Raw genomic sequence first — 26817 nt, 5'->3', positions numbered from 1 at the left:
CCTTCCAGCGTGTGCCCCAGAGAGACAGACACTGCTGGTCTGAGAACAAGGCCCGATGTGCCACAGGACGCTGGACTCCTCCCAGCTGAGACAATTGTATCTACCAGCTTCCTTGTGCAATGTGGTGTTTTCCCAGGTCAGATGCTTGGACGAGAAGGCTGTTGGTAATGATGGTCATGTCTACGGACTTTCTGCCTCCTCATGTGTCATGTCAGTAGGTGAAAATGAGAAGCTTTAGAAGGGCAATAACCATGAGTGACACCAGGAATCAAATGTAAACTTGGAAGTGTGTGGCATTCTCTAGGGGTATAGAAATGCAGAGAGCAAGCCCTGGGCACCAGGGAGACAGCCCCATCAGGCCCGCAGGAAGGTGCCACTGGCCTTCAAAAAGATGCTGTGGCTCGGAAAGCTCTCACGTGGTTCCAGAGGACCAACCTGCTTGAGTTGTTACCATCTCATTCCCAGACCTGTACTAGCTTTTCTGCGTCATGGAACAGAGGGGTGGACAAGCACTGAGCCAGTTATTGAGGCCAGAAAACCACTGGGTAAGAGCCATTTTCTACATTGCAGGCAGAGTGAGGTAAAACACGGATTTCCATCCCTGACGAAAGCCAATGGGGGAAGCAGTCTTTGGTAGATCACTGAAAGCTTGGCTCACCATGTCTGAGCACCTAGAGATGCTCTAGACAGATTGCTGCCACTCTGAATGCTCGGAGAGAGGGGCTGTCATGGGGTCCCAACACAGGACCCCTTCTCTGCCACTTAATATTTAACTTTGCTTTTTGTTTTTCCCCCTTCTTGATAAGACATAAAGATTTTGACGCCAGGACACAAGTCCATCAGGAAGAAAAACCCAACAACCCACAAGATATATCAGGCGTGAAAGGGGCCATGTGCCTCCAGGTCAAAATGGAGAGCCTCTTATATGTAGGTGTGGCTGGAGAGGTGGTCAGCTTACCTGTGGCCCATGTTCCCTGTCCTTACATTCACATGAGGGCTATGTGCCAGGCGTATCCTTCGTCAAGGCCCAAGACCACAGATTCTTTCCCCTCCAGGATAGTTTATAAGCTGAAAATTCCAATCTGGCCAAGTAACCTTGTGATGGTGCCTTGGACAGAATGTTATTAAAGTCTTCCTATAATATAACTTCCTATAGATCAGATTTATTTAAAGGAGATTTTATTGTTGAAAGCTACTTAGAGGCCATCTAGTATACCCCCTCAGTTTTATCCACAAAGACATTTGTTATAAGGTCTGTCTATCTTGCATATTGTCCCTGATCACTTCATAAAAAAGAATCCTACCGTGAGCTGACTCCATATGTATGTATAAAGCGTAACCCCACTGGGCACCATTTAGTCAGAAAGAAGAATACAGCTCCTTTTTGCATTTCTTGTCCTAACTTCATCTCTCTAAGCTCTAAGAGAGTCCACTCAGGATTATTACTTCTCCCTCTTCCTCAGCCTCTTTTCCCTCGAGGATTTCTCCAGCCAGCTCTCAATTCCATCTCCCCCCTCTACTTTCTACACTGTGACTTGTACTCATCTATGTTCGAATCTCATTCTTCTAACACCTCATATCCCCCCAACAATCTGCCTTCTCACCCTTTTCCAAGCCAAGCCTCTGAAACTCAACAAATGTTCTTCAGATTTTCAGCTCTAAGTCTGTCAGTAGCTTTTATGATTGTGGATACATAGGTGTCAATTTTTTGAAATAGTCTGATTTTACTTATCCCGTGTTCCAACTGTACGAAGAATAGGGTGTGTAATTACATATGTGTCCATAGTGATGTTGGCTAAAGGAGTGGTTTCCCTTACCATGCCCGCAGAAAAGGTTTGAATCTTGCATGAGACGAACGTTAAATGTTTGGCCTAAAATATCTCTACTTCTTGGTACTAACAGAGGATAAAGAGAGGACTGAAATAATTCAGGATGGGAGGAGATCAAAACGGGCTAGTAGGAGGATGCCGGGCTCACCTTCCCTCATGAACACATCAGAACCACAACTACATATAGGGTGACTCTTGATTTCAGCGAGAGTACAGCAGAGCAGCTACTCTCCAACCCAGGCTGTAAAGAAAGATCCATGCAGAGCTGAGGAGGAGGGAGGAGAGGCAATCTGCTCAGGACTTGCCCTCACCGGTGGGGGACACAGGGGCGGGGGAGATATCACGGGCAAAGGGATCCTCCCTGCGGAACGAGGACTTTGAACCGTGTATCAGGCACCTCAGCTCTTGGATCTGACATGGGGAAGATGAGCCCGCTTGGCTGGCTTGAAAACCAGTGGGGTTTACTGAGGGCTGTAAGAGACTGAGACTCCACTCTTAAGGAGGTCATGCACAGGTCTGCTTCCTCCCAACGACAGCACAGAGGCAACTGGTTGCAAAATGCTTGGGGACCGCCTCGGGGTGCCCCTCAGCCCGCACCAGGCTCCGGCTCCAGCCCCTCTTGCTCTGGTGGTGCTGGTCTCCTCTAAGGCAGAGGCCACCATTGCCAGCGAGAGTATGCACACTCGAGGGCATGGAGCCAGCCTGGCCCCTGGCCCTGCTCTGACCTGGGTGGAGGCAACCATTACCAGCTCATGAATCCCTGCCCACACTCTGCAGGGTGAGTGTCATTGCTGCAGGACAGATCCCCTCTGGGGGGCGGAGGGGTGGGGGTGGGGTCAGCTCAGTGGCATGGCATCAGCCTCTAACCGAGGGCACACACTGGGGAGAAAGTAAAACCAGCACTGAAGTGGGGCCCCAAGGCCTTAGGCCCCGCCTTTGTCCCAAACCAAGATGGGACTGCCATCACACCCGAGAGAAACCAGCTCCCTCAGGGGTCCCTGCTCCAGCCCCTATGCCCCCAGCCACTGCCCCGCTCCAGCAGAGCAGTGACAGTCACTGAGCATAGAAGCAGCTCTGCTTGCACCTGGTTCCGGCTCTCGCCTCCAACCCCAGTCCTTCCACCCACCAAGGCCATGAGCACCAGCCCATCCTGGATGAAGACATGCTCACTTCAAAGCCGGCTCTCTCACCAGAGCTGATGGGCTCACACAGACTCCAAGGGAATCTAACACCAGGACTTGACTTCAAGACAGAGATGAGCATCTGTTTCACCTGACTTCACATAGACAAAGAAAGTTAAACAAAATGAGAAGACAAGAGGACTATGTTTTAAATGAAACAACAAACAAACAATAAAAAGTGCTAATGAAACAGATAAATAATTTACGTGACAAAGAATTCAAAGAAATAGTAATAAGAATGCTAAACTGGAGAAAAGAATAGATGAACACAAAAAGAATTTCAACAAAGAACTAGAAAATACAGGAAAGAATCAGTCAGAATTGAAAAATGCAATGACTGAAATGAAAAATACTCTAGAGTGCATGAGCAGGAGATTATGTGATATTGAGCAATGCATAAGCAGTCCGGAAGATAGAATAATGGAAATCGCCCAAGCAGAAGAGCAAAAAGGAAAACTTAAAAAATGGGAATAGTGTAAGAGACCTCTGGGACATTATCAATTGTACTAACATTTGCGTCTTAGGGTTTCCCAGAAGAAGAGAGAGAAAAAAAAGTATAAATTGTATTTGATAAAATCATGGTTGAAAACTTTCCAAACCTGAAGAAGGAAACAGATGCCCAGGTACAGAAGCACAAAGAATTCCAAACAAGTTGAACTCAAAGGGACTTACACCAAAACATATGATTAAAATGGACAAGGTTAAAGACAAAAAGAGAAGTCTAAGGACAGCAAGAGAAAAACAGCTCCACATACGAGGGAACCCGCCTAAGGCTGTCAACCGATTTGTAGCAGAACGTTTGCAGTTCAGAAGGGAGTGGCACGATAGAGGTAAAGAGCTTAAAGGAGAAAATCACAACCTAGGATACTCCTCCCAGGAAGGTTATCGTTCAAAATTAAGGGGAAGATAAAAAGCTTCTCAGACAAGAAAAAATCAAGAGCTCGTCAGTACTAAACCAATCTTACTTCTCAGGTGGTTCCCTGGTTAAGAATCCACCTGCCACTGTAGGAGATGCAGGAGACGTGGATTTGATCCCTTGGTAGGGAAAATCCCCTGGATCCCCTGGAGGAGATCATGGCAACCCACTCGTGTTCTTGCCTGGAAAATCCCATGGACAGAGGAGCCTGGCAGGCGGCAGTCCATGGCGTCACAGAGTCGGACACAATGGAGTGCATGGAGAGAGAGAGAGAGAAATCAATCTTACAAGAAGTGTTACAGGGTGGTCTTTAAATAAAAATGAAAAGGCTATAAAAAAAAAGATAAAATTATAGGAAGGGGAAAATCCTACTAGTACAGGCAAATATATAGTAAAGGCTGTGGATCAACCACTGACATAAGATAGTGTGAAGCTTAAAAGATAAAAAGGTAAAATAAGCTACAACTACAATAAACAGGGAAGGGAGAGACATGAAGATATAAAATGTGACATCAAAAACACAAAACATGGGGATGAGGGGGAAAATGTAGACCCTTTAGAATGTGAATATTCATTGGAAAGACTGATGCTGAAGCTGAAGGCCAATACTTTGGCCACCTGATGCGAAGAACTGACTCATTAGAAAAGACCCTGATGCTGGGAAAGATTGAAGGTAGGAGGAGAAGGGGATGACAAAGGATAAGACGGTTGAATGACATCACCGACTCGATGGACATGAGTTTGAGTAGGCTCCAGGAGTTGGTGATGGACAGGGAGGCCTGGTGCACTGCAGTCCATGAGGTCGCAAAGAGTCGGACACAACTGAGCGACTGAACTGAGCTGAACTTTAGGACGTGTTTGAACTTAAATGACTACCAGTTTAAAATAAATGGATATAGTTACTGATCAGCATATATGAAGTCCACAGTAACCACAAGTCAAAAAACTACAATGTATATACAAAAACCAGCTATGCATTGTGAAAACATCAGTTCAGTTCAGTCGCTCAGTCGTGTCCCACTCTTTTCAACCCCGTGAATCGCAGCACGCCTGGCCTCCCTATCCATCACCAACTCCTGGAGTTCACTCAAACTCATGTCCATCGAGTCAGTGATGCCATCCAGCCATCTCATCCTCTGTTGTCCCCTTTTCCTCCTGCCCCCAATCCCTCCCAGTATCAGAGCCTTTTCCAATGAGTCAACTCTTCGCATGAGGTGGCCAAAGTACTGGAGTTTCAGCTTTAGCATCATTCAGAGATAAATTCAGAGAAGGAAATGGCAACCCACTTCAGTGTTCTTGCCTGGAGAATCCCAGGGACGGGGGAGCCTGGTGGGCTGCCGTCTATGGGGTCGCACAGAGTCGGACACGACTGAAGCGACTTAGCAGCAGCAGCAGAGATAAATTCTGAAGACTCAAAGAAATCTAGAGACTGTTGAGCGCCATGAGAATTCAGAACTAAGAACCCATCCCTACCTTCTAGAACCCAACATAAAAATATGATTCCAGTGATATTCACAAGATGTGAGTCCCCTCAGAGCTTCGTGGTTGGACATGGAGACTCTGATCCAGTGGAAGGAGCCACCTGCCTTCCTTCCCCTGAGGAACTGCCCACCATCACCTCCACTCCTGCTTCTGCTGTTTCTCTCCAAGACGTCGTGTTCTGTTGTGTCTCTTGACTCAAGAAGGAATCTCCAATCCTTGGCACCCAGGGTTGAAGCAATGAGCTTTTGATTACAGTTAGACTTTGAGGATTGGTAACAACATGGATAAACAAAGTTTTAGGTTGCTTCAGAGAGATCCTGGAAGGAACAACTTTGAGAAGTTTACAATGAGCAAGCTACTGAATACAAGAGAACTAACTTGTTGTTTCAGAGAAGGCAATGGCACCCCACTCCAATACTCTTGCCTGGAAAATCCCATGGACGGAGGAGCCTGGTAGGCTGCAGTCCATGGGGTCGCTAAGAGTCGGACACAACTGAGCGACTTCACTTTCACTTTTCAGTTTCATGCATTGAAGAAATGCATTCATGAAATGGCCACCCACTCCAGCGTTCTCACCTGGAGAATCCCGGGGAGCCTGGTGGGCTGCCGTCTATGGGATCGCACAGAGTCGGACTGAAGCAACTTAGCAGCAACGTGTTGTTTACCTGAAAACAGATTCATTAAAGGTCCTAAATGTATACTTCAGAAAAAAGAAGATATTGTGCTTATGTCTACAGACCTAATGTAGAGAAGACCTAACTGGGGCAAAGAGAATTCACATCAAAAATGTAAAACAAGTGGAAGCATCAATGAAAAGAAGTGAAACATGTAAAGCCAGATAAATCAGCAAGGCTTCACTTACGTTATTGGGTGTAGTATGGATTGATGAGGAACTGAAGAAAGGAGACTGTGCTTAAAGATGTTGAGAGACATGAATTCAAAGGTGGCTGTTGGGGCTGGGTGATTAGGAGCTGGCCACCCTAGAAATCAGTGTGATGAGGGGGCTACAGGAGGACCTCATGTCATCAATCTCTAACACCTCTGAGAAGGGGAGTTCCAGCAAAATGCAATGATAAGCTATTTAAAGTTTACTGTTAAGGATATAACTGATGGAGGGGGCAGGGTTTAAAGAATAAAGCCTGGAATTGCAAACTGAGACTGTTGTGATAATATGAGCCAGGAGTAATGGGGCTCTAGAAGGGCTGAGAAGAGACTGAGCTGAAAAAAGACTGCGTTTGGCAACAGACAGGAAGGACAATGAGCTAATGAAGTTTCTGAAATTTCAAAGTTTATGTGAAGATTTGTGATCATTAAAGATGGAGATACCAATTGTTGGCTAAATGGAAGTCATTCTAGAAATCTAATGCTACAATTTCAGTAGAATAAACCCCTCTAATAAGCTTACTAAACACTAATCAATATTCCAGTACTTTTCTATGCATGCCAATAAACTGATTTGGTTAAAGGTCACAGAACGGCACCTAGTTAGGTGAATAGCCACGCTTCTATTTCCTCTCTCATTTGATTGATGTGGTCTCTTCATCTTCATCTGCAGTCTCAAAATTTGTTGACAGACTGTGTGCAGCCTTCAAACACATGCCGAAAGCAACAGCCATCAGTGGTTCACAGGAAATGTTCAGAGCCACAGGATGCCAACTGCCCCTTTGGTCAGCTGGCCAGCTGTGAGTCACGCCCCAAGCAGGACAGCAGAAGCGTCCCCTCCTGTCCTTGCAGCAGTGCTGGTGGGTTTCAGAGCTCTTCAAGTGCATCATCTCGCCCATGCAAAAGTTTCCTCAACTCTCCACTGTGCCAAGTCAGGGTGGACGTCTACCCACAGGAGAACACCCATCAGGGAAGCCCAAAGACTAAGGTCTCTTTCTGTTCTCGTTTGTGCAGGTGATACAATGCAACCCAGGAAGAAGAGGAAGTGATCAGACACTTTTGCAAGAACTAAGACGGAAGAAAACATGAGAATTTTTTCCCATCTTTTTTTTTTTTTCCTGGTAGGGGAAGGTGGTAGAGCAACATAGAAGAGTAGAAAGGACAGGGAATAACATATAAATTTTAAAAGAGGCTTATGAAGGTAGGGGATTAATTTGAGGACTTTTGGCTTTTGGAAACATTTGCCCCCAAAACAATTCCTGCTCTCTCAGAATGTGTTACCTCTGTCTGACCTCTGGGGAGGATGGTCTGTGGTCAACATCTCGCCGAAGGCCAAAGACACTTGTGTAAATGCAGTGTCAGGGAATGTTTAAAGAGAAAGGAACTTCGGGTCATCCACACTCTTCACAGAGAAGGAGCCTGAGGACCTAGACGGGAAGTTACCTCATGCGGCCAAAGCTTTAGTGTTAGAACCAAGACAACAACTTTTATCTCCCAGATCTGCCAACTCCCAGTCCTGGCCCATGTCTGAATAATCCCAATTTTCCTCAAAAGAAGAGCTTTAATAAGCTAGTTATTTTCATGGATTTCTCATCTATTTTTTTTTTTTCCTGTAAATGGAAATGTAGGAAGATGGCTGTTGCTAGCAAATTAACTGGGGCAATGAGAAAATAAGTTATAAAAATATTGGGAAATCTGTCCCTTTGTGAGCAAGCATTTGGGGCAAGTAAACACAGAACACAGGGACATTGTTAGAATCTCTTACATGGGAATACTGATTGATTCGTTAAATAAATGATCATTTTACTTGGGGAACAATCTGGATGGGAAGTGACATGATTATGACTACTGAGACTGCTTTGGTACGAAGCACTTTGCTGAGTTGCTGTTGTTGTTCAGCTGCTCAGTCGTGTCCGACTCTTTGTGACCCCATGGACTGCAGCACGCCAGGCTTCCCTGTTCTTCACCATGTCCAGAAATTTGCTCAGACTCATGTCCATTGACTCAGTGATGCCATCCAACTCATCTCGTGGCTTAGGTTATGGTTTAAAAAAGCTGATTGTCAACTGATTAACGAACGTGTTCGTAAACCTGCTTTAATTTTCCTAGAGAATTTTTCTGGGTCTTTATTTTCAGACACATTTTATAAAGAACACAAATGATTAGTGGTAGGTAAACATGTTTGAGTCCATCGATACGCCAACAGACCCATATGGGCTGGGTGAATTGTACTTGGGCTTTCCAATCTAACATGATACAGGAGAAATATGGTTAAAATGGACACCAAGGGCGGTTTGATAGACTTAGGGAAGAGAGCAGCGTATTCCAATAGGGCAGGGAGTCCAGGGGAAGACCAGGACAGGCACCAAGAGACCCCCACTCCTCTTCAGTTATGCAAATATGAGCCTTGAGTCTTTTGTTCTGAATCTGGAAACACCACCTCCTTTCCCACACCAGCTGCTTCTTGACTGCTCCACACACCTGGTCTCAGCGGGAGCTGAGAAGCAGTTGTCACAGTGGAAATTCTCCAAAGGTGAAGCCCACAGGGGATCACCCAAATTTTCCACACCCCCCGAATGACTCGGGGCTGCATATTTCTCAGAGTCATAGTAAGCTCCTGCCTGGGATGAGCCTACAAATTTCTATTTGTGACTTCACTGTCCCCGGGACCAAATTAAACTCTGCTAGCTGCATGACTGGCCACCGTGCAGTAGCTAATCCAGCTCTAGAAATACCTCAGAACCATTCCCCAGTGAGCACAGATGTAATCACACAGTGCTTCCTTGACGCTGCTGTAGCTTAGGAAAGGAGAGTAATAGAACACCAGTCATGAACACTGATGAAACGCTCCTTAGAAGGGAGATAGTGTCAGCCGCCCACATAAAGCTGTGTGAGACCCTTAGTGGTTAGAGAACAATACGAACCAAATGATAACGATGAGAAAACTGGCAACAATATTTGTACAGTTGTCATGAATTTAGAGCCACTCTCATTCCAAGACCTCATTTTATCTTGGTGGTTGTTCAGTTGTTCGGTCATGGCCGACCCTTTGTCACCATGGACTGCAGCACGCCAGGCTTCCCTGTCCTTCACTATCTCCCAGAGCTGGCTCAGACTCATGGACTGGTCCCTACCTGTGCTTATACTCTGAAGTTGCTCTCTCCCACGTGACACTGATTTTGAGTTTGGGGAGAAGACTTGCCTTGTTTGCCTAAACAGTACATTAGCTCCATCCTCCCTGTGAATGGGTCATCCGTTTCTCAAGCTATTTTTGGCTCCTCTGCACCTACTTGCTTGCAATACTTGTCATTACAGGAAGTCAGTTTCATACACTGTAATCCCCAAACGCCTGGTGCTGGCATGTGGAGAGTGTGGGGTGTGGGGGAGGGGGGTTGAGAAAAGAGTGAGGAGGCCAGTCTCCCAGAAGGCTGCCTGGCTGAGCGCTGAGCCCACCCCAAGTCCGGGTACCCCCAGCCCAAGGGCACAAGTGTCAGAAACCTGAATCCATATCCAGACTTTATTTTCCATTCTCATGTAGCTGATGGTTCTTTTCTTTTCTTTTTTTTTAAATAAGAGCATTTGAGTAGGCAGCAAAGCCAGTCAGAACTGTTTATTTATAGCAGTGGATTTTCAATGCTGTATAAATTAGAAATCATTGCTGAATGAGGCCCGCGCCCACTCACACAGGCAGTGCCGCTATCTGAGAGTCCTTTCACACAGTTTGACTGTACACAGTCTAAAACGGGAGAAAATGACATGCTCCGAGTCAAATGACGGAGTCACAGCTAAACTGCAAAGCAGAAAACCAGCAATTATTTTTCTCCAGCACAATATGGGGAGTACGACAGGTGCAATTATCCAATATTATTTAACAGCACCGGTTTGTGGTGTAGGGAGAAAATAAAGGTTTCTGTGTCGTGGAGAGAAAAAAAGGAAAAGGGAAAGAACTTGCCTCCAGCTCCTGTTTCTGTGGATTAAGCTGTGTTATGTAAATTGAAACTGGCCTGGATTCCAAAAAAGGAAGGAAGAAGCACCTGGCTTCCTCAGCTTGGCTCCCCGGAAGCTCCCCACTTGCGTCACCAGGAAAAAGACCCTTTCCTGGGGATCCTGAGCCTCCTTCTCAGAGGCAGTGGCTCCAGGTAAGACTGTGTGGAAGGCTGAGCTTCCTGAACTCCTGTCCCTTAGAGGGAAAGCATCTCCAGCAATGATTCCTCCACCCTCAACTGAATTAAGATGCAGTAAAAGCGAAGGCAGACCACAGGAATAATTTTCACTCCCTTAATCAGATCTCCAAGATTTTGTCCTTCAGCACACTTTTATTTCCACTCCCAAGCCTTTCCTTTCTTGGCCATCCAACTTGGATGAGTTAGATGGCATCGTCAACTCAATGGACATGCGTTTGAGCAAACTCTGGGAGATGGTGAAGGACAAGGAAGCCTGGTGTGCTGCATCCATGGCGTGGCAAAGAATCGCACATGACTGAGTGACTGAACAACAACAAACCTGGAAAGACCTCTCTTCTTCCAGCTATTATCAAATAAGTTGTCCTTTGTGGCTTCCAACTCTGAGTGTCACTTAGTTCTAAAAAGTTCTCTCTTGCCGGTCCAGGGCAGCGGGCTCTTCCTCTCAACTCCCACCGCAGGCCCCATCCCGCCTTCTAGGCTCTCCTTTTCACCTCTCCCTCTGGGATTCTGTTTCCATAACACTACGGAATGCTGAAAAGAACATAAGCATCAGAACCCCGTCAGACCTGAATTTAAATCCTGACTCCACCACTCAGTATTTATATAGAACCTGGGGAAAGTTTACTTTTCTGAGTCTTGGTTCCTTAAAATCATGTGATAATCCTGATCAAGTGAGATGATTTAAAGTGATGCATGCAAGTGTTTGGCATCCAAGGTTCCCTCCCCATTCCACCTCACTTAGCTGCAAACTCCTGGAGCCCAGGTATTTGTCTATATCCCCCATAATGCCTAACTCCAGGCCATGAGAAAGTACTGAAAATACATGCAGACTCACTTGAGGATTATTTACAACTTCCAAATTCTACAGGCCTAACCACCAAAGAGGAACTAAAAAGCCTCCTGATGAAAGTGAAAGAGGAGAGTGAAAAAGTTGGCTTAAAGCTCAACATTCAGAAAACAAAGATCATGGCATCTGGTCCCATCACTTCATGGGAAATAGACGGGGAAACAGTGGAAACAGTGTCAGACTTTATTTTTGGGGGCTCCAAAATCACTGCAGATGGTGACTGCAGCCATGAAATTAAAAGACGCTTACACCTTGGAAGGAAAGTGATGACCAACCTAGATAGCATATTCAAAAGCAGAGACATTACTTTGCCAACAAAGGTCCGTCTAGTCAAGGCTATGGTTTTTCCAGTGGTCATGTATGGATGTGAGAGTTGGACTGTGAAGAAGGCTGAGCACCAAAGAATTGCTGCTTTTGAAATGTGGTGCTGGAGAAGACTCTTTCGAGTCCCTTGGACTGCAAGGAGATCCAACCAGTCCGTCCTAAAAGAGACCAGTCCTGGGTGTTCTTTGGAAGGACTGACACTGAGGCTGAAACTCCAGTACTTTGGCCACCTCATGCGAAGAGCTGACTCATTGGAAAAGACCCTGATGCTGGGAGGGATTGGGGGCAGGAGGAGAAGGGGACAACAGAGGATGCGATGGCTGGATGGCATCACCAACTCGATGCACATGAGTTTGGGTGAACTCCAGGAGTTGGTGATGGACATGGAGGCCTGGTGTCCTCCCAGGGAGGACAGGGAGAGTCGGACACGACTGAGCGACTGAACTGAACTGAACTGAATCACCAAATCACTTCCTTCTTTTCCAGAAGCTGAGAATCCTAGCATGAGATTCACTGTTTCATTTAAGATACTTTCTCCATCTTAAGTCCCAGAATCTTACTGACAATGGTGATCAAATTTTCACATGATACTGCAGTGGAAAGCATATGGATAGAATGGGACTTAGGACAAGTAAATTTTTATAAAGAAATAAAAAGAAAGATGAGGGAAGGCCTGAAGAATAAACATTGCATACAGGTGACTCTCCAGATTGGACTGTCTGAATGACAATGATTAACCCAAGGAGAGCCCACAGAATGCTAGCATTCAAGTCAGGGAGATTGACCTTTAAAAGGTGGGGGGGAGGGCATCAAAAATAAATAGTGTTTAGCTCTGAATTTATTTTCCTTTAGGTGCCTGCCCACCTCTTCCTCACAGATGATACCTGCTGTCATTGAGGCTTGGTCTAGTTTAACTCTTAATTCATCATAACTAAGACTTCTTCAGTCACTCCGTGGTATGAGTCTTCAGGGATGTTGGAAAGGGGACTCTGCCACCCAAATATCTTGCCAATGTACAAAAAACCTCCTTCACTAGAAATTAAAACCTTTCATTTTACAGGGAGAGACATATTGAACATAAACACTTCTGAGGCCTTCCCTGGTGGCTCAGATGGTAAGGAATCTGCCTGCAATGCAGAAGACCCATGTTTGATCCCTGGGTCAAGAAGATCACCTGGAGAAGGAAGTGGCAACCCACTCCAGTATTCTTGCCTGGAAAATTCCGTGGAAAGAAGAGCCTGGCAGGCTACAGGCCATGGGGTCACAAAGAGTCAGATACAACTGAGCAACTAACACTTTCACTTCTTATGAGAGAAGTAACTTATTGACTTACACTCATCCATGTCCAATTACCAATGAAGGATATTTGATGATTTAAAAGTACAGTTTAATATGGCAAGAGGCATGCTTGGAAAAATAAAAATTGGGATATTGTAAGAAAAGGAGCAGTACAGAAAGAGTCAGCTACAGACTCAGAGGACAAACCTTACTAATCCACAGCGTTTTATCACATGGCTGCCAAGAAAGGACTGGCTGTGTGTCCTGTGATGCTCACCCCTCCTTCCGAGAGCTAATCTATGGCTGGAGCACCCCCAAATAGAGTGGACAGTGATCTCAGCCACTGATGGGTCAGAAAAACTCTGCATCCCTTTGAGGAAGCACGGCTGTGACCCACCACACTTGATGATTCCAGTCTTGACCAACTGGCTGCACTACAAGAATTTAAACTTGCTTTATGACTGGGGAGAGAACTCACTGCAGGGTTGTCACCATTCTTAAGAAGAGAGGAGACAGCAGAGACAAAAAGGGATCCCACTGGCTCCTGAAGCAATTATGATGCCTTCAGAAATGCATTTTACATCATGATCCAGTAGAAACACACACACACAAAACACACTTTTAATATGTATGATAGACCAATTTATTTTCTATCCTATTATTTTCTACTATTTGAAAGATTTTGTGATAATTGAATTGATTTCTTAATACAATAGCAATAGGGTTGCAAGCAATGAGTTGAACAACACTGTACTCCACCATATTGTGGGATTGATTCATTCACTCATTGAACGGTAATTATAAAGTGCCTACTATGTGTATGAAAGTGAAAGTGTTAGTCACTCAATCGTGTCTGACTCTTTGCGACTCCATGGACTGTAGCCTTCCGGGCTCCTCCGTCCATAGGATTCTCCAGGCATGATTACTGGAGTGGGGAGCCATTCCCTTCTCCAGGAGATCTTCCCGACCCAGGGATTGAACCCAGGTCGTCCACATTGCAGGGAGATTCTTTACTATCTGAGCCACCAGGGATACTTTGTGTATGGCCCTGGCCATGTGCACGCCGTAGCCTGACGACAGGAACGTGGTGGCCGTCATTGCATTAGGGCCTGGGGTGTGCGGCCTTTTATCTTGCTGCACCCCTGGGAATACAGAACCAAGCCTAGTTTTTCCAGCTCAGTCTGTTAGCAGCTGCTCTGCCAGGCTCAGCTCCTCTGAGATGCTGACAGGAAGAAGAGAAAAAACACTTCCACTGCGAGAGCTTACAAAACCTTCCGCTGAGGCTTAAGTCTGGCCTGAGCCAATATATTTGGTTACGCTTTGGGGATTTGTTTTCACTCAACACTTAATTTTATTAAGATTCAAATGATGAAGTTAGATGACGCAGAGTTAGGAAAACATACTATACGACTTCTACCTTGCCAGGAATCTGGTACAGGATTCTGAGAACTCTCAATCTAGGCATGTTTTATTCCATTTGAAAAGTTTTCTAACTAAATCCTAAAATGCACTCATGTTGGACATTTTATGTACATGCATTAACGCAACTTGGCCAATTTTTAAAATCATGGAGTTAAATAAAATTCTTTTTACTGTGAAATAAGTTGCATTGGCACTGCCTGAATTTTCCCCTGTAGACTTCCTGTCATTGTGAACTTCCAGTACCCTTATACCACCAAACCAAAAGGAAGAGGCCAGGAGGTCTATCTGCACCCAATTCAGTCACAGCCGCCTTGCTCAGCAGTGTGGGTAAGCCTCACATTAAGGGAAAGAAAAGATGGATTGAAAAATATTCTTCCCAGTTACAGACGAACCTCTCCCGGGCCCACCTGGGGGCCATATTAGACCATAGGCATGGAATGAATATAGGGGTTACTTGTGTGACTGTATCAACAATGATGAAGGGAGACTTTGCTGTCATTCTGGTGGGTTTAATGAAAAGGCTGTGTGCTCGTTCTGTGGCTGCTCATTAGGACAGAGATTGAGACCACAACTCTAGAAGCAGATGTCCAAGGATGAAAGCCAGCAAAGTCTAAGCTGTTTGTGTGTGCATGTGTTTATGTGTGCATTACAGGAGTTGTGCTTGTACACCTGAGATTCAAGGGCAGCAAGCCCCTTTCCCCTGGTTGGTGGGTGGAGGTGCCAGGGCAGGCAGCAATGCGACTTGTCCTTATTGCCTTCCTGCCTCTCCCTTTCCCCCTCTACACGCATCACGCATTAGTTCACGCATCTCTCACACAGTCACCCTTGAACACCCTCCCCGTGCTAGTGGTCTCAGCCCCTAACATAGAATGTCATCAGATAAGTTGTTTATCCAGTATCTAAATAATCTTAATTAACATTTAGCTAAAACAAGAAGGGGATGACAGAGGATGAGATGGTTGGATGGCATCACCAACACGATGGACATGAGTTTGAGTGAGCTCCGGGAGTTGGTGATGGACAGGGAGGCCTGGCGTGCTGCAGTCCATGGGGTCGAAAAGAGTCAGGACACAACTGAGCGACTGAACTGAACTATCATTTCTAATTTTAATTATATTTACAATACAGATTCATTTATAGTTGCGATAACCCGGAAGTACTACATTACCTACTGAATTAGTTTCCTCGGGCTACCATAACAAAGGACCACAAAGCAGGCTGACTAAAAACGGCAGAAGTTTATCTGCTCACAGTCCCAGAGGCTGACAGTCTGAAATCAAGGTGTTAGGAGCACCACGCGCCCTCAGAAGGCTCCAGGGAAGAATCCTCCCTTCTGAGGGCTTTTGATGATCCTCGGCTTGCGGCCACAACACTCCAATCTCTTCTTCCGGCTTCAAATGGCATTCTACTTTGTGTGTCTTTGTGCCTCTTACCTTAGAGAAAATCTGGAATCTGTGTTCCAATTCCCCTCTCCTTTCTTGTGTAAAGACAGCAGTCGTTGGTTTTAGGGCCCACCCTAAGTCCAGGATGATTTCATTTTGAGACACTTCACCGATCACAGCTACAAGGGTCCCATTTCCTGATAAGGTGACGTTGTGAACTTCCCAGTGTGCAGTAATATTGCAGAGATGCTGTTCAACCCAACACATTATCCCAGTTTTACAAATGAGAGAACTGAGGGGCACAAGTCGTTAGACATCAGATTTTAGCTTTTAATTTCTCTCTCTTGTCTGTCTTAAGCCAAGCAGTCACCAATAGTTTATACCTCTTTGAGTGCTTACTATAAAAATGGCCATTTACTATGCATTGACCATGTGTTATGCCATTTACTATGCATTATCATCTAGTCTACTGATGCCTTTGAACTGTGGTGTTGGAGAAGACTCTTGAAGAGTCCCTTGGACTGCAAGGAGATTCAACCAGTCCATCCTAAAGGAAATCAAACCTGAATATTCATTGGAAGGACTGATGCTGAAGCTGAAACTCCAATACTTTGGCCACCTGATATGAAGAATCGACTCATTGGAAAAGATCCTGATTCCAGGAAAGATTGAAGGGGATGACAGAGGATGAGATGGTTGGATGGCATCACCGATTCTATGGACATGAGTTTGAGTAAGCTCTGGGAGTTGGTGATGGATAGGGAGGCTTGGCACGCTGCAGTCCATGGGGTCGCAAAGAGTCAAACATGACTGAGTGACTGAACTAAACTGATCTCTCTAGTCCTTCCCTGTCTGAAGGGCAGACATTATTACCCCAGTGTTAAGGATAAAGAAACAGGTTCAATGAGGTTGACGAATATGACCAAAAAAGAAAGTTACCCCTGAAAAATGGAGCTCAAGCCCAGTCTGGTCAATTCAGGTGGCTCCTTTTCTTTACACCATGTAGCTTCTACCAAAGCTTGCTTCTGTTTCCTCTGTGATGTCTTTCCCTCATGATCAGTCCTTCCTGCTAACTCCTTGAGATCACTTTATACCCTCTGATATGACATGGGAAGGTACAGGCCCCAGGAAAATCACATTATAGTGGAAAACTCTCTTTTCAGAGCCGGAGCAGCTCAAATGGCCATGAAAATGGGTTACATGGACATTGTGGGGAGCCTCATACAATGTTCAGCTCAAATGGCCATGGAAATGGCTCACATGGACATTGTAGGGAGACTCATACAATGTGGGGAGGTGGGGAAGGAAATACAGCTGACCCTTGAACAATGCAGGGGTTAAGAGTGACGACCTCGCCCACAGTGGAGAATCTGTGTATCTTGTATAGTCAGCCTTCTGTATCCGAGGTTCCTCTGTACTCATGATTCCACACCCATAGATTTAACCAACAGCAGATCATGCAGTACTGTAGCATTCACTACAGAAAAAAAATCCATGTAAAAGTGGACCTGTGCAGTTCAGATTTATGTTTCTCAAGGTCAACCGTAGTGCAAAGGGCTGTTGGAGCTGTATACAGAAGAGCTATTCAGTCTTGCCTGCATATTTGGAGTCATCTGGGAAGCTTATAAAAATACTTTTGCCCAGATCCCTCCTCCAGAAATTCCAAATTGTTCTAGGCTTTGGATTAGGCATTAGGAGTTTTAAAAGCACTTCTAGGTCATCAATGGGCAGCCAAAGTTGGAAGCACTGATATATGGGAATTCTGTTTGAATATTATTTGGAAGTGGCAGCAGCTGAGGCCTAGTTGAATATAGTAAGTTTTGATTGCTTTAAACATGACCTGGGAGAGCCCCCGCCTTCTATCCTCACTGCCTTCTGAGGCCCTGCCATCCTAGCACCCGGCAGATCTGGAGGCTTCATTGACGGTCTGCTCTATTCGGATGCAGTATCGGAACTGACTTGGGCAGAGTGCGGGACCAGCCTCTGAGGGTGGTTCACAGTCCTCTCCAGAGCTTTCTGGTGGGGTCTCCTCACAGCTGCCTGTAGATCTCATTGTGGTTCCAGAGGAGGCTCCTGTTGGGAACTCTGCGGGCAATCAGCCTTTGGATCTTAACTGCAGCACTGGCCTGCCTGGATCTCCAGCCTGCAGGCCCACCCTGCAGATTTCAGACCTGCCAGCCTCCATGACAGCTGAGCCAACCTCAGTGAAACCTCTCTCTCTCTTTCTCTCTCCACCTACCCACCCACCCAGACACACACCCACACACCAAGACACACCCACACCCACACCCACACACACCCCCACCCATTGGCTCTGCATCTCTGGAGAACCCTGGCTAACACACCCCTCTCCGTTCCCCTTCCCAGCCTCACTTCTTCACTCCTTGTCTGCGCCCCACCCTTCCCGCTCCATGCCTGCCCCTCATTCACTCACCCCTCTCTGATGACGCCTGCAGCCCCTGTGACTCACAGGCCTATAATAAGCCCTCAGCTTCCGTTTGACAAATTCTCCCTCCTCTCTTCATTCAAGAGTCTCCCCAGATCCCACATCATCCAATCAAGGAAACAACAGTCTGTCCTTCCTCCGGATGAGTTCATTCAGTGGAACAGATTTCAGAAAAAAATCTAATGCATGAATGTTGCTTTGAAAATTGAATTCTGAGACTGTTCCACACACGACTGTAAGAGGCCTTGGTGTTTCAAATTTCTCTGCTTTAGGGCCGGGCTGCAAGGGGCTGGGTGTGGACCACAGAGATTCATCCTTGGCACATTCTCACACATGCTAATGATGCTCACGAGGCCATGGCCTTGGGTGTGACTTCCTGACTGAGGTACTAAAGGCCACTGCCCTCCATGGCTACAGATTTTACAACCAACCTCACACCACCTCTGTCCATGTGACACTGCTTACCAGGTGCACTGGGTCAGAAGGAGTAAAGGGGTCAGGACAAATCCGTAAGCATATGTTCTCCCACCTTCTTTCTGGGGGCAAAGCCCATTCTTACAGCTCAGTTTAGTTCATGTCTGACTCCTTGCGACCCCATGGACTGCAGCATGCCAGGCCTCCCTGTCCGTCGCCAACTCCCGGAGTTCATTCAAACTCATGTCCATTGAGTAAAGGAGTCAGGAGTAAAGGAGTAAAGGGGTCAGGACAAATCCAAAAGCATATGTTCTCCTGCCTTCCTTCTGGGGCCAAAGCTCATTTTTACAAAAGTTCAACACAAATGATCAATATGTTACAATTACTCTGGAGCCTTGTCAACCCCACTTTTGCTTTACCTGCAGACCATTCCACAGTCAGAGGCCACTAGTATCTGAGATAAGAAGAATGAAGGGAAAGTGAAAGTTGCTCAGTCCTGTCTGACTCTTTGCGACCCTATGGACTATACAGTCTATGGAATTCTCCAGGCCAGCACACTGGAGTGGGTAGCCTTTCCCTTCTCCAGGGGATCTTCCCAACCCAGGGATCGAACCCAGGTCTTCCACATTGCAGGCAGATTCTTTACCAGCTGAGCCACAAGGGAAGCCCGAGATGAGAAGAATAGCCATGGCCAAACCATGGCAGTTATTGCAGAAGCTCTGCAAGGGTCATCACGGCCCCCTGCACAGTGGAGGATGGAGGGCTGGGGGGCAGTATCCCTCCCTTTCCTACTGCACGTGCAGAGGGGCCTTGTGGTGCTGCTGCAGCTGCCATCACACCACACTCTCAGCAGGCATTTCAGGGCCTCATTGCAGGGGCTACTGAACACACTGCTCCACCAACGAGCTGCACTTTCAAAGGCTCCTAAATGGTCTGGGGAGAGGAATCCTTGGGTAGCCAGGGGATAAAGAAAACACAAGTTAAGGGCATGGCAACCCACTCCAGTATTTTTGCCTGGAGAACCTTCTAGACGGGGGAGACTGGTGAGCTATATAGTCCATAGGACTGCAGAGTTGGACACAAACTGAAGCGACTTAGTGGACACACACATGCACACAAGCTCATATTATTGAGGCTGGTCTGAAAGACCATGAACTTCACAGGTAAGCAAAATTCAGTGAGTCCACAACATTTACCATCTTGGGTGACTCGTTCAGCCTTTCGGATCTGGGTTTCCTCCTATATAAATTGAGACAGCAATACTTACTTTATGTTAGAGTTACTTTAGGGACAGACTTTAATAATGAAACTACAACACAACCCAGCGTGTGGCCCCCAGTAAACTTCTGTTTCCTTCTCTGTTCTCTTAACTCAAAGGCTCTATTAATCCAATGAGGGGTTAATAATGGGGGCACCAAGGGTCAGAAAATTTTAATGAGAGGGACACTAACCTATCGCTTGCACAGCTTCACAAAATCAACAAAAGGGTCCCAATCATTCCCTGACTGAAAAATACTAATAAGAGACCATTACAAATGACCCAACAATATAAAAGTCAGAGAAGGCAATGAAAACTTGTAAATGCCAACCCAGCAATCCTAGTTTTAGACTCTTCTAAGTCTTGACAGAGCACTGAAATTTTAGCGAACGTCACCACTTCAAGCCTCATTGTAACTCTCCTCTTCCTTCCATGCAACACATGGGAATACCTCCCAAGTGTCCTTGCATTATCATAGAGCATTAGAGATAAATTCATTTTTCAATTAACAAAAGACAAAGAGGCCCTCCTGGACATTCAGAGACAGACTGTTTAAAGCACACTGGCTAGTTTCAATTCTCTCATCTTGTAGTAAGACGACTCGGCAGGATGTCCTTGCAATGGTCGTGTCCAGCTAATGGTGTGGGAAACCATCATACACACATCATCATACATCCTCCTCTGGTCTGCAGACGCAGTTTTGTCCATCTCATGAACAGTTCTGAGCTTACAATTACATGGAATGATGAGAGCCCTCTGGTGGCTAAATTCACTCTTCTGTTTTTCTTAGATTAAATTCCCTTATGTTGTGAAACTCCTATGAGTTATTCTCATTAGCAACTTGCTGCATGAACATCATTGTTTCTCCACCTGTGTCCCTTCCCCCTCTGATAAACAGATGATGAGGTATTTTATTTTCAATCTATTTGATGCTCTCACTCAGCAAATATCTGGGCAGATATTTAATGCTTCTGAAAAGATAAAACACGTTTTAAAAAATTAATTTTCAGACATTTGTCTAACATATCTATTGAGCATCTATGCTATAAGAGATACAAGGAAATTTAAAATATAATCTCTAACTGCAAGGAGCTTACTGAACAGTACAGAAAATAATAACATTCAAGACTCTGGCTTAGTTGGTCCATGGCATGTGGGATCTTATTTCCTGGACCAGGAAATCAAACCCGTGTCCTCTGCATTACAAGGTGGATTCTTAAACCACTGGACCACCAGGGAAGCTCCTGAACGTTTTTATCTTCTTAGGCCTAATGGAGAAGAGGACAACAGAGGATAAGATGGTTGGATAGCATCACCCACTCAATGGACATGTGTGTGAGCACCGGAGATGGTGAAGGACTGGGAAGTCTGGCTTGCTGCAGTCCATGGGGTCACAAAGTATCAGATTTGATTGAGCCACTGGACAACAGCAAAGTTAAGTTTGGCCTCAGGTCAAACAACAGGGAGGGAACACAGCCCTGCCCATCAACAGAAAATCCAATTAAAGATTTACTGAGCATGGCCCCACCCATCAGAATAAGACCCAGTTTACCCTTGTCAGTCTCTCTCAACAGGAAGTTTCCATAAGCTCTTATCCTTATCCATCAGAGGGCAGAGAGAATGAAAACCACAATCATAGAAAACTAATTGAACTGATCACGTGGACTACAACCTTGTCTAACTCAATGAAGCTATGAGCCATTCCATGTAAGGCCACCCAAGACCGACAGTCACGGTAAAGAGTTCTGACAAAACGTGGTCCACTGGAGAAGGGAATGGCAAACCACTTCAGTATTCTTGCCTTAAGAAGCCCATGAACAGTGTGAAAAGGCAAAAAGATGGGACACTGAAAGATGAACTCCCCAGGTCGGTAGGTACCCAATATGCTACTGGATATCAGTGGAGAAATAATTCCAGAAAGAATGAAGAGATGGAGCCAAAGCAAAAACAACACCCAGTTGTGGATGTGACTGGTGATGGAAGTAAAGTCAGATGCTGTAAAGAACAATATTGCATCAGTTCAGTTCAGTCGCTCAGTCGTGTCCGACTCTTTGCGACCCCATGGATCGCAGCACGCCAGGCCTCCCTGTCCATCACCAACTCCTGGAGTTCACTCAGACTCACATCCATCGAGTCAGTGATGCCATCCAGCCGTCTCATCCTCTGTCGTCCCCTTTTCCTCATGCCCCCAATCCCTCCCAGCATTAGAGTCATTTCCAATAAGTCAACTCGTCACACGAGGTGGCCGAAGTACTGGAGTTTCAGCTTTAGCATCACTCCTTCCAAAGAAATCCCAGGGCTGATCTCCTTCAGAATGAACAATATTGCATAGGAACATGGAATGTTAGGTCCATGAATCAAGGTAAATTGGAAGTGGTCAAACAGGAGATGGCAAGAGTGAAGATCAACATCTTAGCAATCAGTGAACTAATATGGACCGGAATGGATGAGTTTAACTCAGATTACCATTATATCTACTACTGTGGGCAAGAAACCCTTAGAAGAAATGGAGTAGCCATCATGGTCAACAAAAGAGTCCGAAATGCAGTACTTGGGTGCAATCTCAAAGATGACAGAATGATCTCTGTTTGTTTCCAAGTCAAACCATTCAACATTATAGTAATCCAAGTCTATGCCCCGACCAGTAATGCTGAAGAAGCTGAAGTTGAACAATTCTATGAAGACCTACAAGACCTTCTAGAACTAACACCCAAAAAAGATGTCCTTTTCATTATAGGGGACTGGAATGCAAAAGTGAGAAGTCAAGAGATACCTGGAATAACAGGCAAATTTCGCCTTGGAGTGAAGAATGAAGCAGGGCAAAGGCTAACAGAGTTTTGCCAAGAGAACGCACTAGTCATAGCAAACACACTCTTCCAACACAAGAGAAGACTCTACACATGGACATCACCAGATGGTCAACACCAAAATCAGATTGATTATATTCGTTGCAGCCAAAGATGGAGAAGCTCTATACAGTCAGCAAAAACAAGACCAGGAGCTGACTGTGGCTCAGATCATGAACTCATTATTGCCAAATTCAGACTTAAATTGAAGAAAGTGGGGAAAACCACTTGACCATTCAAGTATGACCTAAATCAAATCCCTTATAATTATACAGTGGAAGTGACAAGCAGATTCAAGGGATTAGATCTGATAGACACAGTGCCTGAAAAACTATGGATGGAGGTTTGTGACATTGTACAGGAGGCAGTGATCAAGACCATCCCCAAGAAAAAGAAAGGCAAAATGGCTGTCTGAGGAGACCTTACAAATAGCTGAGAAAAGAGAAGTGAAAGGCAAAGGAGAAAAGGAAAGATATACCCATTTGAATGCAGAGTTCCAAAGAAGAGCAAGGAGATATAAGAAAGCTTTCCTCAGTGATCAATGCAAAGAAATAGAGGAAAACAATAGACTGGGAAAGACTAGAGATCTCTTCAAGAAAATTAGAGATACCAAAGGAACATTTCATGCAAAGATGGGCTCGATAAAGGACAGAGACTGTATGGACCGAACAGAAGCAGAAGATATTAAGAAGAGGTGGCAAGAATACACAGAAGAGCTATACAAAAAAGATCTTCATGACCCAGATAACCGTGATGATGTGATCACTCACCTAGAGCCAGACATTCTGGAATGTGAAGTCAAGTGGGCCTTAGGAAGCATCACTACAAAAAAAGCTAGTGGAGGTGATGGAATTCCAGTTGAGCTATTTCAAATCCTAAAAGCTGATGCTGTGAAAGTGGTGCACTCAATATGCCAGCAAATTTGGAAAACTCAGCAGTGGCCACAGGACTGGAAAAGGTCAGTTTTCATTCCAATCCCAAAGAAAGTCAATGCCAAAGAATGTTCAAACTACTGCACAATTGCACCCATCTCACACGCTAGCTAAGTAATGCTCAAAATTCTCCAAGTCAGGCTTCAACAGTATGTGAACTGTGAACTTCCAGATGTTAAAGCTGGATTTAGAAAAGGCAGAGAAACTAGAGGTCAAATTGCCAACATCCATTGAACCATTGAAAAAGCAAGAGAGTTCCAGAAAAACATCTATTTCAGCTTTATTGAGTATGCCAAAGCCTTTGACTGTGTGGATCACAACAAACTGTGGAAAATTCTTTAAGAGATGGAATTATGAGACCACGTGACCTGCCTCCTGAGGAATCTGTATGCAGATTTAGTTAGAACTGGACATGGAACAACAGACTGGTTCCAAATAGGGAAAGGAGTATGTCAAGGCTGTATATTGTCACCCTGCTTATTTAACTTATATGCAGAGTATATCATGTGAAATGCCAGCTGGATGAAGCACAAACTGGAATCAAGCTTGCTGGGAGAAATATCAATAACCTCAGATATGTAAATGACACCACCCTTATGGCAGAAAGTGAAGAGGAACTAAAAAGCCTCTTGATGAAAATGAAAGAGGAGAGTGAAAAAGTTGGCTTAAAACTCAACATTCAGAAAACAAAGATCATGGCATCTGGTCCCATCACTTCATGGGAAATAGATGGGGAAACAATGGAAACAGTGACAGACTTTATTTTGGGGGCTCCAAAATCACTGCAGGTGGTGACTGAAGCCATGAAATTAAAAGACGCTTACTCCTTGGAAGAAAAGTTATGACCTACCTAGACAGCATATTGAAAAGCAGAGACATTACATTGTCAACAAAGGTCTGTCTAGTCAAGGCTATGGTTTTTCCAGTAGTCGTGTATGGATGTGAGAGTTGGACCATAAGGAATGCTAGTGCCGAAGAATTGATGCTTTTGAGCTGTGGTGTTGGAGGAGACTCTTGAGAGTCCCTTGGACTGCAAGGAGAAACAACCAGTCCATCCTAAAGGAGATCAGTCCTGGGTGTTCATTGGAAGGACTGATGCTGAAACTGAAGCTCCAGTCCTTTGGCAAAGAACTGCCTCATTAGAAAAGACCCTGATGCTGGGAAAGATTGAAAGCAGGAAGAGAAGGGGACAACAGAGGATGAGATGGTTGGATGGCATCACCGTCTCAATGGTCATGAGTTTGAATAAGCTGCAGGAGTTGGTGATGGACAGGGAGGCCTGGCATATTGCAGCCCATGGGGTCACAAAGAGTCAAACACAACTGAGTAACTAAACTGAACTAACAGAAAATAATACCCTTTAGTTTTTTAAATTGTGATTTTTCCATAAAACGTAATTGTCTTATCAAATACACATATTTTCCTCTACGAGATATACTCTTCGGTGCTCTTTTTCTGCTCACTTGGGTACTGCAGCAGGAATCTGAGCGCCATCCTGGACCCTTCCTTCTTCCACTCGCCTTTCCAATTACTCACCATGTCCTGCCAATTCTACTTCTCTTTGTTTCTGTTGACACCAGCCTAGCTCAGGGCACCATGATTTCAGGTTATTCTAATATATATTTTTTAATATTTTAATTATTTTCGAGTGATTAAATCATGCACATATTATAAAGTTCAAAAGGTACAATGAGAATACATAAAAAGTAGGTCTCTTTCATACCCTTAGTTCCCTAACTACCCAGTTTCCCTCTATGAAAGCAAGCTACAATCCCAATCTCTTCCATGTGCTTCTAGAGATACTATGTTCATGTATGAGCATATATATATTTTTTTGCATATACATATTTTTTCACAAGTAGTGACATTGTGTTCTGCACTTTGCTTTCACATCTTCCACACATTTTGGAGAAAATCTTAACTATGTGTAAAGAGGGCTGCCTTGTTCTTTTTTAAGAGATTAATAGAATTCTCCTATATGTGTACTACCATAATTTATGTAATCAGTTCCCTATTGATGGAAATTCAGATGGTTTCCAATCTTTTGCTATTATAAGTTGATGCAGCAGTAAAGATCTTCATACAGACATCATTTTGCATGTGTGCCAGAATATATTTAGGCAAAATTCCTAGAAGTGGAAGTGTTGAATTGAATGAAATGTTTTTTTTTTTAAACTACTGAGTTATTGCCAAATTACTCTTCAAAGACATTTTACCACTGTCTACACTCACTGACAAGACATAAAACCCTGTTTCCCCAAATTCTCAACAATATAGTGGGTTATACAATCTTATGGGTAGAAACAGCATCTCAATATAGTTTTAATTTACATTATCCTTATTTTGAGTGAGGTTGAGAGTCTTTTTATGTTTAAGATGTATTTTAGTTTGTGTAATATATATGTATTTCTATGAACAGACTTTTGTATCTTTTCTCCATTTTTCTGTTTTGAGAGTTTTTTGCCTTACTGAAGTGTAGGCACTTACAGCAGGCAGCTTCAAGCGTGACCCCAGATGACCCCCAACTCCTGATATTCACATCCTTGTGTAATCTTCTCTCGTGTCTTACCAGGGTTGGTCTCAGGGAACCAATACAATATGGCAGGAGTGATGGTGTGTCATTTCAAGATCAGCTTGTAAAAGATGTTGTAATTCTCTCTTGGTGGTCCACTCTTTCAAGTTCCTTACTCTGGCAGAAACCAGCTGCCCTCTCAGCCAACTGCTGATGGAGAAGGCCAGTGTTGAGGAGCCCAGGCCTCCAGCAGGCAGCCAATGCGGAACCAGGGTTTCCTGACAGGAGTCACATGAATGACCTTAGAGGTGGGTCCTCTAGGCCCAGCTGAGTGTTTCGATGACGCTGTGGCCCCACCGACAGCTTGCCTGCAGTCTCATCATGAGAAACACTGATCCAGACACCCAGCCTAGCTGCTCTCAGATTCCAGATCCTTAGGAACTGAGAGATAATAAATGTTTGTTCTAAGCTGTTAAGTTTTGAAGTAATTTATTACATATCAATCAATAACAATATAGAATTCCAATTTTAAGAAATCAGTCTTTTCCTTTGAGTCTAACTCTTTGTATGAGTTTCAAGTACTTCTCTCCATGTGTTGAGTGTCTACTGGCCTTCTTTGTGTTTTTTCTTTCTTTTCTTTCTTTCCATGCAGAATTTTAAAAACTCACTGTGTAAACATAGT

The 26817-nt window shown here is 44.8% G+C and overlaps 2 protein-coding genes across 4 annotated transcripts in view; one reads left to right on the top strand and one right to left on the bottom strand.

Moving 5' to 3' along the window:
* The window catches only part of ADTRP (androgen dependent TFPI regulating protein), a 73921-nt gene extending 59372 nt beyond the window's left edge, over positions 1–14549 (top strand). For 2 of the 3 annotated variants that reach the window (XM_070361295.1, XM_005905492.3), the window contains exon 7: positions 7305–14545. In XM_070361295.1, the coding sequence (XP_070217396.1) occupies positions 7305–7339 (35 nt within the window). In that variant the 3' untranslated portion in view covers positions 7340–14545. Of the gene's footprint in view, positions 1–8; positions 137–7304 lie in introns of all 3 variants that reach the window. The other variant, XR_011462300.1, reaches the window with a different exon arrangement.
* The window catches only part of TMEM170B (transmembrane protein 170B), a 210425-nt gene that overhangs the window by 44062 nt on the left and 139546 nt on the right, over positions 1–26817 (bottom strand). The gene's annotated exons all lie outside the window — the stretch shown is intronic.

This window comes from Bos mutus, chromosome 23 (genome assembly GCF_027580195.1).
Source record: "Bos mutus isolate GX-2022 chromosome 23, NWIPB_WYAK_1.1, whole genome shotgun sequence".
Taxonomy (NCBI): Eukaryota; Metazoa; Chordata; class Mammalia; order Artiodactyla; family Bovidae; genus Bos; species Bos mutus.
This window is presented reverse-complemented; position numbering and strand designations above follow the sequence as displayed.